A 13200-nucleotide genomic window follows, 5' to 3' on the forward strand; every position below is an offset into this window, starting at 1 on the left:
TGATTGCAATTATTATTCCTTTCTCAAAGTCAAACCAAATTTTAAACATATGTGTATTTCATCTGCTCTCCGGTATCTATCAGTTCAGTTCAGTTCGGTTCAGTTCAGTTCAGTTGCTCAGTCGTGTCCGACTCTTTGCGACCCCATGAACAGCAGCACACCAGGCCTCCCTGTCCATCACCAACTCCCGGAGTCCACACAAACCCATTTCCATTGAGTCAGTGATGCCATCCAACCATCTCATCCTCTTCTTGTCCCCTTCTCCTTCCCACTTCAATCCTTCCCAGCATCAGGGTCTTTTCCAATGAGTCAGCTCTGAGCATCAGGTGGTGAAAGTATTGGAGTTTCAGCTTCAACATCAGTCCTTCCAATGACCACCCAGGACTGATCTCCTTTAGGATGGACTGATTGGATCTCCTTGCAGTCCAAGGGACTCTCAAGAGTCTTCTCCAATACTACAGTTCAAAAGCATCAATCCTTGGGCACTCAAGCTTTCTTTATAGTCCAACTCTCACATCCAGACATGACTACTGGAAAAACCATAGCCTCAACTAGACGGACCTCTGTTGGCAAAGTAATGTCTCTGCTTTTTAATACGCTGTCTAGGTCATAACTTTCCTTCCAAAGGAGTAAGCATCTTTTAATTTCATGACTGCAATCACCATCTGCAGTGATTTTGGAACCCAGAAAAATAAAGTCAGCCACTGTTTCCCCATCCATCTGCCATGAAGTGATGGGACTGGATGCCATGTTCTTAGTTTTCTGAATGTTGAGCTTTAAGCCAACTTTTTCACTCTCCTCTTTCACTTTCATCAAGAGGCTCTTTAGTTCTTCTTCACTTTCTGCCTGGTGTCATCTGCATATCTGAGGCTATTGATATTTCTCTCGGCAATCTTGATTCCAGCTTGTGCTTTCTCCAGCCCAGCGTTTCTCATGATTAACATCAATTTGACTGGATATCAAAGATCATCTACTGTTTTATCACTGTCACCCATTTTCATTCTATTTGGAGAAACAGAAACTGCTTGTACATTATTTTATCAAATATATAAATGGTTTAAAAAATTGCTTTTCAAATGGTTGGATTTTGCCAAGTATGTTTATAAATAATTCTTATACTCACAAGCATAATATAATAGAAATGTTTCACTTGTTTCTAATTCATTTGAACTTCATAAACTTATATACAGAATTGCTCAGGTGTATTCAACTTTTTGCGATCCCATGGACTGTAGCACACCAGGCTTCAGTGTCATTTACCATCTCCCAGAGTTTGCTCATACTCATTTCCATTGAGTCAGTGGTGCCATCCAACCATCTTGTCCTCTGTTCTCCTCTTTCCTCCTACTTTCAATCTTTTCCAACATCAGGGTATTTTCCAATGAGTCAGCTCTTCGCATCAGGTGGCTAAAGGGTTGGAACTTCAGCATCAGTCCTTCCAATGAATATTCAGGCTTGATTTCCTTTAGGATTGACTGGTTTGATCTTCATGCAGTCTAAGGGATTCTCAGGACTCTTCTCCAACACCACAATTTGAAAGCCTCAATTCTTTGGCATTCAGCCTTCTTTACGGTCCAACTCTTACATCCATACATGACTACCGAAAAAACCATGGCTTTGACAAGATGGACTTTTGTCAACAAAATGATGTCTCTGCTTTATAATCCTCTGTCTAGATTTTTCATAGATTTTCTTTCAAGGAGAAAGAGTCTTTTAATTTCATGGCAACAGTCACCATCCACAGTGATTTGGAGTCCAAGAAAATAAAGTCTGTAACTGTTTCCATTGTTTCTCCATCTATTTGCCATGAAGTGATGGAGCTGTATGCTTTATGAATGCTGAGTTTTAAGCGAGCTTTTTCACTCTCTCCTCTTTTACCTTCATCAAGAGGCTCTTTAGTTCCTCTTTGCTTTCTACCATTAGGGTGATATCATCTACATATCTGAGGTCACTGATATTTCTCCTGGCAATCTTGATTTCAGCTTATGCTTCACCTAGCCCGGTATTTTGCATGATGTACTCTGAATAGAAGTTAAATAAGCAGGGTGACAATATACAACCTTGATGTACTCCTTTACTAATTTTGAATCAGTCTGTTGTTTCATGTCCAGTTCTAATTGTTGCTTCTTGACCTGCATACAGGTTTCTCAGGAGGCAGTTTACATGGTCTGGTATTCCCATCTCTTGAGGAATTTCCCTCAAGAGAAATTTTACTGTGATCCACACAGTAAAATGCTTTAGTGTAATCAATGAAGCAGAAGTAGATGTTTTTCTCGAATTCTCTTGCTTTTTCTATGATCCAATAGATGTTGACAATTTGACCTCTGGCTCCTATGCCATTTCTAAAACCAGCTTGTACAGCTCTAAGTTCTCAGTTCAGGTATTGTTGAAGCCTAGCTTAGAGGATTTTGAGCACAACCTTGCTAGCATGTGAAATGAATGCAATTGTGTGATAGTTTTAACATTCTTTAGCATTGCCTTTCTTTGGGATTGGAATGAAAACTGACCTTTTCCAGTCCTGTGGCAACTGCTGAGTTTTCTAAATTTTCTTTCTTCTGACTTAAATTGAAAAAAGTAGGGAAAACCACTAGGCCATTCAGGTACTGTAGAGAATTGTTTAATACTAAAATATATCCTGTGCTGTGCTTAGTCGCTCAGTTGTGTCCAACACTTTGCAATCCCATGGATTGTAGCCCACCAGGCTCTGCTGTCCATGGGGATTCTCAGGGTAAGAAAACTGGTGTGGGCTACCATGCCCTCCTCCATACGATCTTCCCCACCCAGGGATCAAATCCAGGTCTCCCGCATTTCAGGCAGATTCTTTACTGTCTGAGCCACCAGCAAAGTCCAAGAATACTGGAGTGGGTATCCTATCTCTTCTCCAGAGGATCTTCTCAATCCAGGAATCAAACCAGGGTCTCCTGCATTGCAGGTCAATTCTTTACCAACTGAGCTACCTGAGAAGCCCTAAAATGTATCCTAAACCCTTGTTATAGATTTCAAATTTATATTTCATTAATTTCCTATGATAAGAAGACATTATCCTAAAAAAGTGAATTTAAATTAAAACTTCTCAGGGAGCAAACAAATAAATACATTATGTAAAGATTTAAATGAGCAGGTTTAAGTTATGCTGGGACTAATTCTTGTTGTTGTTTTTTTTAAAGGAGCATTCTATTCACTTTTGTCTTTTTTTCTCCCCTTCATGACAACAAAGGCCATATTTTATACCTCTTCCTTATGCATCTAAAATAAATTCTGATAACTACAAGTTTGGTTAGAAATATTGTCAACAATGACAAGGACTAACAGGCTATTATCCTCCATCTTCTTTAATATCTATGAGAAAATAAGCTAGTGTGTGATATTGAAGACTAGTGATAACAAATGACAATGGTAATAACTTCTACATGAGGGAAAGTACCCACTTACTCTTAGAATTTTTTTTTCTTTTAGAAAATCTGAATAAAATATGAGGGGAAAAACAGTTGAGGTAATAAACCTTTTTTATAAAACCTGTTTGAGGAAATTCAAGCCAGACAGGAGCATACTGAGTTATGGTAGTAAGATTTAAGTGTTTAATCTTTATGATCAATTGTGTCTTTTTTTTATGCAGAGCTATAGTACCTATGTAATTGTGTAAAAAAGGTAATAAATAATACTATAGATACCATTTGCCAAAAACACACCTCCTCTATACTTTTTTCCTATTACATTTTAGACATATATAGCTCAAATAAGAAACCCAGGAGGCCTCTGTTTCCTCCCCCATTATATTACTAGATTAGACACTCTGCTTCTTCCTTTATAGCTTTAAAACATTAGTTTGTTGTGGTTTTGATTACTACCAAAGTGTGATGTTACTAAAAAAAATAATTTTTTTAAAGAAAATTACAGGGTAGATAATAAAAGAAAAAAGAATTCATCTCAGAACATGAACAGATTAATCAAACAAATGACCTCACCTGTCTTCGCGTCTTTCCAATCATCTGAAAGAATAGTCTTCGTCTGGATAGTGTACTTAGATATAGGGCTATGATTGTCTGAACCACGGCTCCAAGTAAGTGCCACAGAAGTGGCTCTAATGTCTTCTATTCGCAGACCACCTGGAGGGCCTGGAGGGCCTGGAATGAAAATTTGGGTAATGAATCAATGAATCCCAGCCAGTGAACTGAGTGCATGTTGGAATACAAAATTGCCTTCTTTGCAATTAATCTAAAGAATATTTACACAATGAAATCAGTGTTGCCACATTCCTTTTAAGCATAAACTATAAGCAATATTAATGATATTTATAGTTTTTACTATGATTTCATGATGTCTTTTTTATGAAGAGAGATAAATGCCATCCTTTAAAAATGGCATTATTATTCAGGATATATGTGATAATCTTTGACTCATAAAATGCAATTGACATCAAGGAACCTAACAGATTTTAATCATAGTGGGATTTACTGAAATTTTGCTGAATACATGAATCAGAGCAGATAACGGTGTCTAGATATGAGGATAGTTAGTCATAGTTTCATTCTGCCTCCCCAAAATGGAACAAATGCTTTTTAATAATTCTAAATGTTATAGTTAATTTATTTTACTTGGAGTAGAAATTTCTGAAAATGACTGCATGTATCAATTCGTGTAATACATTCCATGTTAGTTAAAGTAATAGAAATAATGTTTAAAAAAAGTTCTATGTATATAAAAGGTAGAAAACAACTATTAATCCAGGCATACCAGGAATGATCTAAAAACATCAAATAATATACTGAAGAAACTTAGATTAGAAGAATTACTGCATAAGACAATGTTAAAAATAGGTTTCACAGATGCTTAATAACTCAGTATTAATATTATTCATTTATTCTCTAAACTGAGAACACTGTGTTGAATGATAGAAATGAAAAGATAAATGAGACATAACTTTCAGGCTTTGAACAGATCTTTGTCATGAAAAGGGTGAAATGGCACAGCAAATAAGTAACTGTAAAAGACAGTAGCGAATGCCAGGATTATGATTTACAACATACTTATACTTTGCATCATGATTTCTTCTTTTTAAAACTGTGAGAAAAAATTCTTTAGATGGTAATGTAGTGTCTATCACTTACAATGTTAAACAAGGTTCTGTTGCTAGAGAACTCCTAAAATAGACATTTCAGACAATGACATCACTAATTTTCTTTGCATCAGAAAGGAGGCCATCCCCAATTGAATCAGGCACAGTGAACAAAATAATCAACAACGTTAGTAAAGTGACAAACTTTTTAAGTATTAAATAAAATACGTGTGTTTATCTTTTAGGTGAAAGCAAATACAAAGAGAAATCTTGAGAGCAGCTAGAGAAAAAGGGCACATTATTTAAGTGCCTTCCTGTTCAAATGTCAGATCAGCTGCTTTATCTACAGGGCCTTGTTCTCCACATGGGCTTTACAGAGGTATAGATAACACTTCAAACCTGCACCAATTTCTTTGTAATTGGTCCCAAAGAGAAAAATGTGTATAGGACAACACAATTGCCTTACTACTAACAGTAAAATAACACAAGACACAGCCTATTGATGATAGTCAATTTTATTTGGAAACACAAAACATAAATTAATAAAGGTAAATAGATTCTTATAAATATATACTATGTAAGAGTATATTTATACTTACTGATGTTAATTAAAAGTAACAATAATATGCCACCCAAAATTAATGAAAATAGCCACATAAATTATATAAAACACACTTGATATTCAGAAAGAACATGTTGCATTTTCCATATGTAAAGACCACATTGAAAAACAATACACATTCTTGATCAGAACCACAAGGTTCCTTACTTCACATAAAGCCTCAGCCCAAGTCAATTACTGAGTGGAATATTTCAGAGTATTAAAATTAAAAATTATAAATGAAAACTTAAAAACTATATTTTTTTTAAAGAAGAGAAAGTCTTACAGTGCAGGCATTCATACACTTTTTCTGAGCATAAGGAAAATATTAAAGGGAATTTAAGGCAAAATTGCCATAGGTTAGTCTTTTATCATTAAGGTGTAAATCTCTTCCCCGCTGTTACTCTCTGAAATTTTCGGATGGCAAATGAATGATGTTTGGAAAGATCAGGTTAAAGTTGCATATTAATAATGTATTAATCAGGACACTATATGCAAAATAATTCATCCCATTCACTGAGGAACAATATGGAGCAAAAGGCTGTAATTATATTTATGCATTTTTTCTCTGATATATGCCTGGTCTATACTGACCCTTCTTAATAAATATTTGGTGAAGACATAAATAAATTTATCACATTGACCTTCAGAGCTCTGTAAACATAACAGTTATACACAATACAATCTCCATTCTTTCATTTGCTCTGAAATACTGTATCACATTAAGAAGGTGAAATTGAGAAAATAAATGGAAAGGAGTTGGTTGATAACCCCAAAACCATAGTGTGGCAATATAACTTTGTAGTAATTTACCAAGTAGATTTTTTTCCATGTAGTAATTAAATACAAATATCCCCTAGGAAATACCTGAGAGGAAATATACTACTAAAGTACAGAGATTTTAGAGTTAAAAAAGGTTTGACTTTAAGTTCAGTGCCTTGATTTATCTTGGGCAAGTTTATCAAATTGACTAAGCTTTCATTTTCTCACATATAAAATAGGAGTAATAAAAATTGACCAGATTGTTGTTAGGATTAAAATAAAAATCTTTAAGGAATGTAGTGCTAGGCCTGGTCTACAGAAAGCCCTTAGTAAATTTTAGCTTTAATACTATCATTGTTACACCTTCAAGAACTTTCTGCACATCTGAGCTGCTGGACAGGATTAATACTTGTATAAAAATTAACAAGGATCTGTTTTTCAGATTGTTCTGGTAAACACCCGTTCTTTCCATTCAAAATTAAGGTGTTTCTGGTACGTTTTTTGGAGATGAGGAAAACTGGTCATGTGAAGGCCCTCTGGTGTGTACAAAGGAACCAGGTTTCAGCAAAACTAGAGCGGTGCTGTGGAGAGAAACCCGGCCAGGCTTGCACTGACTCCCAGGAGAAAGGTTTTCTAAGCAGTATAGCTCATGTTACTTGCTCTGTTTTTCTGTTCAAAATGGAGAGAAAAGTGCTGTGGCAGAAAGTAAAATAATGCAGCCACCAGTTCCTCAGTGCAAAGGCAGGCATTTAGAAACTGACCATCCTTCTGGACATAGCCAGAGTGGTTGTGAACCACCTTCTGTGATTCAGTGAAATCTCACTGGCCAAAGCCATACTCACTTTTCCAAAATTTGTCTAGGTTCTCAATGTATTTACTATTAAGTCACTGACTACAGGCAAGCAAAATAATATATTTCAGTAAGTCCTTATTATATCTGAGTCTTTATAATTCTTATAAATAACCCTAAAATGTAAGCACATTATTTTCACTCCTTAATAGATGAGGAAATCCAGATATAAACAGATTAAATAAAATAACCACAGTCATCCAGCTAGCAAATGCTAAAGCTAAGATTTTAACACAACTGATTCACCATGAGGCTTTTCTTTGACTATAGTGAAAACAATCATTTAAATACAATATTACCAGATTCAAATTAAAAAATGGCCTTGACAGCTTTCCTTTAGAGACCTATTCTGTTGTGGAGAATATGAATTACTTGGGCACTAGTGTGTATTTTGGGGAAAATGATAAAAACTGTGATACATTGATTATAACTTTTTATATCTTTCTTTGTGATCTGTTAACTCAGATAAGATAAATATATCACATAAACACACCATATAAATTCCTACTGTATTACATCCTAAGGTTTTGTTTTTATTACTGTAAAAGTATTTGTTACTCTTTCCTGAAATTTACTAATTTTTTAGGAAAAAAAAAAGCCTATGTAAGAACAAAATACAGATGTGATTTCCACTCAGTCTCTTTCATATATAAAATAATTAGAAGGAAAAAATGAACAGAAATACAATTATTTCTCAATTCCATCATCTCTTCTTTTAGACATTTGAGGAAAAACAGAGGAAAAATTTTTTTCAAAATGATTATTCACACATTATAAGTTGACTGTATTTTCTCCAACAATAATTTTTTAATTTATATTTTAATTGAAGGATAATAGATTTACAGACTTTTGTTGTTTTCTGTCAAGCCTCAACATGAATCAGCCATAGTTATACATATATCCCCTTCCTTTTGAAACTCCCTCCCATCTCCCTCCCCATCCCACCCATCTTGGTTGATACAGAGCCCCTGTTTGAGTTTCCTGAGCCATACAGCAAATTCCTGTTGGCTATCTATGTTACAAACGGTAATGTAAATTTCCATGTTACTCTTTCCATACATCTCACCCTCTCCTCCCCTCTCCCCATGTCCATAAGTCTGTTTTCTATATCTGTTTCTCTATTGCTGCCCTGTAAATAAATTCTTCAGTACCATTTTTCTAGATTCCATATATATATGTTAGAATACAGTATTTATCTTTCTCTTTCTGAATTACTTCACTCTGTATAATAGGTTCTAGGTTCATTCACCTCATTAGAACTGACTCAAAGGTATTCCTTTTTATGGCTGAGTAATATTCCATTGTGTATATGTACCACAACTTCTTTATTCATTCAGCTGTCAATGGACATCTAGGTTGCTTCCATGTTCTAGCTATTGTAAATTGAAAAAGACACATGGATCCCATTATTCATTCCATAAATAGTTGAGACTCATTTTCCCTTAAGTCAAGTGGTATAGAAGATTTGAAACTGGGATCCTCCAAGATTAAACAGGATACATAGTAGTCAAGCGTCATGAGTCAGTGACAATACTTAGCCAATAACATTAATGCACTTTCTTATTCTTAAACGCTAACTGACTTTCTAAACAGCTGTGGTTGGAATTGGATCCAACATACTGTTGGTCCTTCTGGTATTCCACTTCACACAGCACACATTTAATATAAGCCTTGACACTAAATAGGGAACACATCCCAATGTCATCCTATTTCCAGTTGTAATTGCTCAGTAAGCAATTAAGAACAAACCATCACATATGAATATCCTATCCCATTGTTCACTGTTTATTTTTACTAAAATAGTAAACCTTAATGAAAAATTTGAATGCTAAATGTCAATGAAAAGCTTAATGAAAAGTTCAGCATAAATTATTGTCCCTTTTAAAATAAAATAATCTGAAAATAACAATGTTTAAAGAACATTAGTTATATTAAGGCAGGTGGCTTCTTCTTTACAAAAATACATCAACTGAAGTCCCTTTTTTTTTTACCACAAGCCTGTTTTTGCTCTGAAAATTGGTTAAGACAACTGCTTTATCTAATAAGGTAATATAACACAGATTGATGTGTGGTGTTGTTGAAGCATAAAGCTGTATTAAGATGAAGCAGAATATTAAATGGGAATATGGTAGATTTTAACCTCTAGCAATGGTATTTTAACCTCTTACTTGATAAAAATGAACTTAGATCCCCATTAGAAATGAGAATGAGGTTAAAGGGAGGTAAATGAATGTAGTTCTAGTTGATATTGATACAGTTTATCTAAAGAAATGCATTCTTTTTTTTCTGCACTTTTCATACTTGTCATGTGGTTTCCTTTCTAATTTTTATTGATCCTTTCCCAAACTATACTCATATCTGATGGTATATATTGCTGGTATACTTTCAATTAGGGATCACTTAAGGTGCCCACAAAAAAAATAAAAAAAAATAAAAGGTGCCCACAATGCTGATTCATGTACATCTCCATGGCGATATTTATGGACACATGGGAATCTGAAATTATTTTTAAAAATCTTATTAAAATGACAATTGCCTTAGATCTCCAGTCTACATTCTAAGATGCTTCTTTCTGTGACAATAATTGAGACTAGAAAATGAGAAGTAAAAAATGATGGAAATAAGTAACATTTCGAGCCAGAGACATATATTCCTTTAAGATGACTGATCAATTATTTTTTAATTACATAAATATTTAGGATTCATATATATTTCTCTCAAAACTTCCCAAAGAGTTCTTCCAACCACAGATGGGAATGCTACAGTTACTAAAGGAGATGTTCATACAATATCCCATGCCTAAGAGTAAGCCTCTTTAAGAAGAGCAAAAGTATTTCTTGTGAAGAAATAAGAATTTTAAGCATGTTTGTTTGACCAAAGGGGGGGAAGTAAAATATTTTCAAATAATGAAATTTAAGCAGTTCTAACATTACTCTCTCATTTCTACCCATGTCCTTCCAAAAAGTCTTGACCTTCCTTTCAACATAAAGATCCAAGAAGGCTGAAGATAGGAGTTAACAATTAAATATGTATACATGCTGTTAATCACTTTGTTATCTTCAGTTAAATCTAGCTACTGAGATGACAGTTTTCTCCACATGCTCTCCAATTTCACTTCCCAATTCCAGGAATTGTTCCAAAAACCCTACAGGGTCATGAGCAGGCTTCAGTTGTTTCTTGCTGCTTTATGTATTTTCTTGCCAAATTATATACATGGAACCAGGGTACAGAAGGCCACTTGAATAATGCCCCTTAGCTTACATCGTAATTAAGATGACTCATTAGTGAATTTGACAACAGGATTGTTCATTACCTGCTTGGGTAAATCAAACAGTCCATTCAGTGGCAATACTCTTGTATTATAATTCACCAATTCTTCATATTTTTTTCAGATAATGAGCTAATTTCTGAGATATGTAATTTCAAAGAAAGGACATGAAAACACAAAAATTTTACTTGGCCATCATATGATGTACTGGGTTAGTTCAGCAGACAATTTTCAAATATTAGTGGAGCTATATAATTATTTTCAACTATCTTTCTGTTCAAAGTATGTTTAGGTTTTCAAAAGGAAAAAAAAATCCTCTAGGAATTGGATTTTGGCAGGGGGAACTTCAGAAGCTACAATATTGAATTAATTAGTAAAATCTAGCATTATGTGTTAAAAAAAAATGTTTTCACACAAATAGTGAGTGTCAGCGGTCACCAGGTTGGAGGCAGGCTTGCACAGACGGGGAGAAAAGGGTCCACCATGTTTTTCTCTCCATCTTTTCTGTTTTTACCTGCAAGAGGAAAGATCAAGGCTGAAGGGCAAGTGTCGATGCCCATTTAGGAGCAGGAAGCCATGTACTTTGAAAACTTGTCATATATCCTTAATTGGTAAGTTGAAATACAAACAAAGAACAACTTCTAGACACTGTAGATGAGAGTCCAAAAAGGAGAAACCTGAAGAGACAAGCTTTGGCCCATTCACCCTGTTTCCCTCAGAAATAGTGACTGACTTTCTAAAGAATAAGAGTTGTAACTGAATCCCCTCTTCCCCTCTGTAAACAAATGAAACAAAACAAAAAACTCCTAAAGCCTTTGTAATTTCCCTCCATATAGAACAATCTACCTACTCAAAATATGTTTGTGTCTTCAAGACTTCTAATTAAGAAAAAAGCCTGAGGGTTAAGATGTGACTTAAAAAAATTAATCAGAGATTGGGGCTGGAAGTTGTAGGAACCTGCGTTTTGAGAAATATATTTATTATATATGTCTATATGGACATTACGGCAAAAGGGGAGGGAAGTAAAAGAAAATGTTTATAGAAAGTCATCATGGGCAACATGTGAACTGGAGTTGTTATTATTCTCTTACATAAATATAGACTCTGAGACCTACAAGACCACAGGTTATTCAGCAGGTGAAGTGCTTTTTTAATCTATGTTCACCTAATACCAAAGCCAGACTATTCCCGTTGCATCATGTGGCTCTTTTAATGACTATATGCATATACTAGTATAATATACCATTATAGAAAATCATGACATTAACAAGATGGTCATCCTTCTATGTTTCCTTACTATAACTAGGGATAGTTTGATTATTATAATTAGGCTATTTTGTAACCACTAGTATCCTCCTAGCTATAGTTATTTGAATAGGAGTAATAGTGTATAGGAAAACTTGCTAGGAAAATTGCTGACTACTTGTTGCAGATTTAGTTCTATGATAAATGGCAACAAAGGTTATATAATGCATTTGTCACTTCTATGTGTCTTTCAAATGTAAGAGATTTCCAAGTCTTTTGATGAGAGCTGAAGTTGATAATTTTTGAAATATTCTTTTTTCTCCCTTTCAAATGAAGTCTTGGTAGTTTTGCAGAGAGAGGATGTTGTGAACAGTCACACAGGAAGCCTCCCTAAACAGTTGCACATTAGACTGCTATTTCTTGAATTAGTAACAGTAGCTTCCAGCCTTTGAAGGAATATATCAAATAGTGGTCCTCCAAGTTGTTTAAACCACAATCAGAAGCACGTGATGTGTTCTATTCTGGAACAGTACCTTGCTCTTACAGAAATTCTCAGAGATGTGCAGGGGGCTCAAACACTGGCTGTTGAGGCCCTGAAGAATGTAGTGAGCTGATGCTCAGGAGTATATTCCTCAGTGTGACAGAGTCCAGACTACTCTGTGACACTCCTACATTCTAGTGGGTCACACATTATTTGCTGCTAAGAATATTGAAAATTCATAATTTTGTACACTTTTTTTTTGTAAAAATGAGGCAGATTCAAGTATATCCTTTTAATTTTGCTAGCTCTTGCTTACCTTCATCCTAGTGTATTTTCAGATAAAGGGGTTGGTGTTCTAGCAGTGTCCTGGGAAACGCACATGGACCCCAACCAAGTTCCTCACCTCATCCCATGTCCACAGAATGACTATTACAAGCATTGGACAATTAGAAATCAAAATGATGTTTTATTTTTTTGGAAAAAAAAATCTTCTGGATTTATTCCAGAACCTGCATTCACTCATGAGTGTATCGGTCAGTTAAACATTATAATGGAAAAGTGTTTGGCAGACAGAGCTTCCCATTGTACTGATCTAATGAGATATCCTAAGCCAGATTTAAACATGTGTATGGGGGTTCTAGCACACAATGACTGGATCCTGTAGTCACCTTTAAGGAGGAAATAGGGAAGGTGTAAACCGTGAAATAGCTGGCTTTGTAGAATACCAATGGAGGTTCACAGTCAGTTGGATTACCCTTTCAAAATCTCTGCCCTTCTCTTTAAGTCTATCTCACTTAACCACAGGAATGATGGTAGTCAGAGGAACTATGTGATAGGAATTCAAAAAGACAAGAATCCCCTCTCTGCAGCTTCTTAAACTGACCACGGGTTTAGAGGGTAAAGGTTTTCTCTGATTTCATTTATTTTCTTTCGCTTA

General features: G+C 35.0%; 1 protein-coding gene across 1 annotated transcript in view; it reads right to left on the reverse strand.

Annotated features, from left to right (window-relative positions):
* The window catches only part of CNTN1 (contactin 1), a 401067-nt gene that overhangs the window by 83900 nt on the left and 303967 nt on the right, over window positions 1–13200 (reverse strand). The window contains exon 16 of the mRNA XM_065932171.1: window positions 3966–4124. Coding sequence (XP_065788243.1) covers window positions 3966–4124 — 159 coding nt within the window. The remainder of the gene's footprint in view (window positions 1–3965; window positions 4125–13200) is intronic.

The sequence above is a fragment of the Muntiacus reevesi genome, chromosome 4, assembly GCF_963930625.1.
Source record: "Muntiacus reevesi chromosome 4, mMunRee1.1, whole genome shotgun sequence".
NCBI classification, from domain to species: Eukaryota; Metazoa; Chordata; class Mammalia; order Artiodactyla; family Cervidae; genus Muntiacus; species Muntiacus reevesi.